The 5,424-nt window shown below is 65.6% G+C and overlaps 1 protein-coding gene across 1 annotated transcript in view; it reads left to right on the forward strand.

Moving 5' to 3' along the window:
* Nucleotides 1-4,804, forward strand: part of GPR35 (G protein-coupled receptor 35) — a 7,347-nt gene extending 2,543 nt beyond the window's left edge. The window contains 1 exon segment of the mRNA XM_011376266.2: nucleotides 3,567-4,804. Coding sequence (XP_011374568.2) covers nucleotides 3,567-4,494 — 928 coding nt within the window. The 3' untranslated portion in view covers nucleotides 4,495-4,804.
* Nucleotides 4,805-5,424: the final 620 nt, after the last annotated feature.

Here is a 5,424-nt window from a genome sequence, read left to right on the forward strand (position 1 = left end):
GGGCGGGGCTCTCCCACACGCCGTGGGAACGCTCCGTTGTGCTCCCCAGCTGTCTCCGGTGCTGTCTCAGCCGGCCCGCTGCTTCTCTGGAGCGTCACCCACTTCCTTTCCTGGGAAATAACCCCAGGAGGCCCGGGCCGGCTGGAGGCGGGGAGCTTGTCACCCCGACTCTGCTGTCGTCAGCCCGCCCACCTCCTGCCCTCCTTAAGGAGAGGTGTCATCATCCGGCCTGAGGGGAAGGCGAGGGACGACTGGCCAGAGAAATGGAGGCTGGCTGCAGGTCAGTGACTCCGGCGGGCCTGAGGTCTCGGAGCCGGGCCAGGGCTGTGTCCGGGGGCTTGGAACCTCAGTGTCCTGAGGGGGGCACTGGTCGGGAAGGGGCCCTCCTCCCTGAGTGGGCAGCAGTGCAGAGGGACCCCCACTTCACTCGAGACTCTGAAGCCACCTCGGAGCTGTGAGCTCTGCCGTTTGAAACCCTGGTGTTTGACTTATTGGGGTGGCATTGGTTAGTAAGGTGATACACGTTCCAGGGGTACGAGGTCATCACTCGACCTCGTGTACGCCAAGTGGGCTCGCCACCCAAGGTCTGTCCCCTCCCGTCACTGTGTTCGACACCCTTTTCCCTCCTCGCCGTCCCCTGCTCTGTTGTGCGGCCATGAGCTCGTTTTTGTTGGTTTTGTTCATTTGTTGCTTTTTGTTTTATATTTTCACACGTGACTGAAATCATAGTTTTTGCCCTTTTCTGTGCAGCTTATTTCACTTAGCACGATGCTCTCGAGGTGCCCCGCGTTGTCACAGGTGGCAGTGTTTCATCTCTCGGGGGCCGAGCGGTGCTCCCTCGGGTGACGTGCCACATCTCCATTGTCCATTCGTCTGCTGCTGGACATGGTGACTTAGGTGGCTTCCGTGTCTTGACCACGTAAACAAGGCTGCAGGGACCGGGGGCCACAGACGTCTTTGTGGATCCGTTTTTTTACTCCTTGGGGTAAACACGCAGAAGAGGAATTGCTGAGTCGCGTGGCAGCCCCGCCCTTGAGAGCCGGAGGAAGCGCCGCTGGCTCCCACCGCATCCTCCCCATGAGCCGTGAAATTTCGGTTTTACTCACGGCGCCCGTCCTGGATCCTGGGGTGTTTCTTCCGTGGGATCCCAGCTCCAGGGGCGATGGGGGTCTGCACCCCACTCTCTGCCCCAGACCCCACTCAGGGGGCCGTGGGGTCCATGGCGGGAGCTCTGGCCCCCCACGTGCGCACCCAGATTTCTCTCCAGGTGATTGCACAGGTATCTCAGAGCTCTCGACTTCCAGTGCAGGAAGCAGACCCAAGGGGGAGCCAGTCTCTGCTGCCCCCTGACCCCCACCCCCCACCCTCGTCCTCTGCAGGAAACGCAGGCCCCGGGCAGCGGAGGGCTCTGAGCATGCGCAGTCTGCAGGGCGGGGCCCAGCTACCCCAGGGCCGTGGCGGCTACATGGTGTCTGCTGGAGGGGACAGGCCTGCACATCTGGGCTGGGGTCCCTGTGCTGGCCACTCATCCCCGTGCTGGGGCAGGGCGCAGGCAGGATGTGCAGTGGCTTCCGGGGACCCCACCTCACCTGGTGGGACCTGGGGCTCGCCTTCCCAAGCTTTTCTGGGGGGCACCTCAATGGACAGAGATGAGGGCCCTGTGAGCCAGGCACAGTGACTGTCCATGCTGCGGGCGCCACCGGCCAGAACAGGGAGGGGTCAGCCCTGGGCCCATCTCGGGCGGGGAGAAGGGAACCCCTTTGGCAGGCTTCCCTGCACAGTCACAGGGTGGTCCCGTCAGGTTCTGAGGATTTGAGGGAGCCCACAGAGCTGGCCTGTTGGGTCACGGTGTTTCTGGGTGGGCCGTGGCCGGAAAGGCAGGGTGGGCAGGAAGGTGGGTCCCTGAGCTTGTTTCCAGGGGCTTCTGGGGGGTCTGCAGAGCCCAGCCTGGGCTCACGGTCTGAGGGATCGGGGACCTGGACAAGGTGAGGCGTCTCCCACAGAACGGACGAAGAAAGAGCGGTATTCTCAGACGAGGAACGAGGTCACGCGAGTGTGTAGAGACTTTACAGGCGGTGAAGAGTTCGTGACGTCTTAATTGCTGGCAAATGCGCCTTCTAAAATTTGGGAGATGGACTGGAGTTTGTGGGGGAATGTTCCGGTTTCTGGCTGAAATCTGTGCTCTTGCTTCCTAGTTGACGTGTCTGGAGGCTCCCGGGGGTGGCTGGGAGGAAGTGAGCGCCCCCCACACACCGATCGCCCTGACAGCTGTAAACGCTGAGTTCTGGGTATTTCTCCCCTTCCCGCGTGGGGAAGGGCAGGGGGCAGAACCAGCCCAGCCGGACGACCCCTGGGTGGACTGACCCCCTTCGTACTCCACCCAAAGGGCAGGGAGCCACAGACGGCCACTACTCACCGGCCGGTGTGGGTGGGCTGCCCACTCCCCCATCCAGGCCTGTCCAGGCCTGTCCAGCTGCAAGAACCAAGGTGGGCTGCTGGTAGGGGATGTGGCAGCTGTGCCCTGTGCCTGCCTCACCCACGAGCTCCAGGATCCCACTGCATGTGACTCTGGCACCCTTTATGTGAGGGAGACTGAGGTTGGTCCAGCTCAGCAGGAATCCAGAATCTGCCTCAGCATCACCTGCCACACCCTGGAGGTCAGGCCCCCGGCCCTGACGGGCTGGTCCCAGCCCTCCTGGGCTTGGCCTTGTCCATGTCCAGGACAGCGAGAGGCTGGCCTGCGTGGCACAGATTGAGGCTGGGTGGGAACTCCTGAGGATGCCGATGGCCGGGTGGAGGCTGCCAGTCACCCCGAGGCCAGTGTGAGCCGTGGGTCTGGACCTGGAGGGCAGGGCTCCCCACAGCTCTGCCATGGGGTGCTCAAGGCCACTCCCGACCCCAGACAGGGCCTGGGCCGTGGTCCCAGGGCACAGGACTGGGTAGGCGGGCACTCGAGGAAGGTAAACGAGAGGAGGGAGGCCAGAGTTCTGGAATTTTCTGGGGAGCTATCCTGAGCTGCAGTGCCTGCCGTCTTGGACCTGCTGACAGGAATGGCAGGTGGATGCTGACCGTCTTTCTGAGGGGGTGTAGGTACCGGTCAGGCGTGGGCACCTCCTGTGGCCAGGCCTGGCGGGAGGGGGTGCTGCTGGGCTTTGTCCTGGGCCTTCCCTAACGAGGGTGGCACTGGGGTTCGGCTGGGGCGAGGCTGGCCGGCCTCTCCGCTCCATCCTGGGGGCCGGCTCCACGGGGCCTGGAGGTGGACAGTGACCCCCCCTGCTCCTCTGCCCAGCAGCAGGCAGGGCCCGGGAGAGGAGGGCTCCGGAGAGGGGCGGGGTCTGGCTCTGGGCCTGGCTGGCTCACGGCGTGGCCTGGGCCGCGGGCCTCTGAAAAGGCCTTCGTTTCTCCAGCCGCCCAGTGGGCAGGCGTCTGGCCCGAGGGGGCCTCAGAGGCCCTCGTGTCTGTGATTTCTTTGGGAAAGTGACTTTTGGGCTGGGGCTCACTGCCTGCGTCCCTGGGCGGAGGCAGGCAGGGCCCCGCACCCTTCTCACCCCCTGCCCCTTCTGCAGCCCCAGCACCATGAACAGCAGCAGCTGCAACTTCAGTGAGCCGTCCTGGGCCCCGCTGGTCACACGCATCAGCTACGCCTACCTGGGCGTGCTGCTGGCGCTGGGCCTGCCGCTCAACGGCCTGGCGCTCTGGGTGCTCTGCTGCCGCCTGCAGCAGTGGACGGAGACCCGCATCTACATGGCCAACCTGGCCGTGGCCGACATCTGCCTGCTCTGCGCCCTGCCCTTCATGCTGCGCTCCGTGATGGGGAGGTCCGAGGACACGCTGTTCTGCCAGCTCTCCCAGGGCATCTACCTGGCCAACAGGTACATGAGTATCAGCCTGGTCACGGCCATCGCCGTGGACCGCTACGTGGCCGTGCGGCACCCGCTGCGCGCCCGCGGGCTCCGCTCCCCGCGGCAGGCGGCGGCCGTGTGCGTGGCGCTCTGGGTGCTGGTGGTCAGCTCCCTGGTGATTCGCTGGGTTCTGAGGACACAAGACGGCGGCTTCTGCTTCTTGAACCCCACCCGGCACAACCCCAAGACCATCGTCTTCTCACTGCTGGGCTTCTACCCGCCGCTGGCCGCGCTGGTCTTCTGCTCTCTGCAGGTGGTGACTGCCCTGGGCCGGAGGCCGGCTGCTGACCCGGGCCAGGCCGAAGCCACCCAGAAGGCCGCCCGCATGATCTGGGCGAACCTGGCCGTGTTCGTGTTCTGCTTCCTGCCCTTGCACGTGGTGCTGACCGTGCGGATGGCCACGGGCCTGCACACCTGTGCCATCCACATTGCCCTCGTTGTCACCAGCAAAGTCTCAGATGCCAACTGCTGCCTGGACGCCATCTGCTACTATTACGTGGCCAAGGAGTTCCAGGAGGCGACCGCAGTGACCAGGCTCCCCGGAGCCATGGCCCACAAGAGCCTGGACTCCCTGAGTGTGACTCTGTCCTAGAGGGACAAGCGTGGAGTGTGAGCTGGGTCCCAGGCTCTCCGGAGGAGCAGCCTGCTGGGGGGACCAACGACCAGCAGCTGCCCTGAACTCACCATGGGTCGTAGGCTCCCTCCAGGAGGCCAGCGGGCGAGGACGAGTCAGGCGCAGAGCCTGGGGGGACAACAGTCCCTCCCTGGGCTGAGAGAGGGACAGGGACAAGGGCAAGGGGACTGAGGCCAAGCAAGGCCGCCCCGGGGAGCCTGGGAGGGCTGCACACCTGCTGTGCCCTGGTGCACCTGGGCGCGGGGCCGGAATAAAGCTGTCCACCCGGGCTGGGCCTGACGGGCCGTGCGTGTGCCGCCCGTGCTCACATGATGGCTGCAGGAGGGCCAGGGACATCTCCCCAGGCGCCTCTCTGGGGCTCTCCACTTGGGGTTCCCCTCGGGCCCTCAGACCTGCTTGCCACCCCGCCTGACTCCTCAGCCATCCGAAGCCCCTGGCAGGGCCGTGGCAGACGTCCTGGGCCAGGCTCCCAAGCAGGGGCTGCACAGGCGCCGTAGGGTGGGGGAGGGAGGTGGCGGGGCGGGTGGGAGCGGGGGTGGCCGGCATCTGCCGAGGGGACACTCGCCCGTGCTTCCTCGGGGAAAGCCTGAGGCCCCTGCGCTGTGCCTGCCTCTCCCGGGCCTCCCGACAGGCCTGGCATCCACACTCAAGTCGGAAATGACCAGAGCTTTCCAGAGGCCCCCGTGCGTGCCGCTGCAAGGCTGCCTGGGTTCAAAGCCCAGCTCTGTCCCCTGCCACCTGTGTCCTCGGGTGCCAGCCTCCTGCCCTGTCACCGTCCCGCTGTGACCGGAGTGAGATGGCTGTCCCATCCTGGCAGGGCCGGCCTCGTGGGTTGAGGCTGACACGGAGCCCGGCCCCTGGCCCGGGGGCCCTGTCCTCGGGGGTTCC

This window comes from Pteropus vampyrus, unplaced genomic scaffold (genome assembly GCF_000151845.1).
Source record: "Pteropus vampyrus isolate Shadow unplaced genomic scaffold, Pvam_2.0 Scaffold291, whole genome shotgun sequence".
In the NCBI taxonomy this organism is placed as follows: Eukaryota; Metazoa; Chordata; class Mammalia; order Chiroptera; family Pteropodidae; genus Pteropus; species Pteropus vampyrus.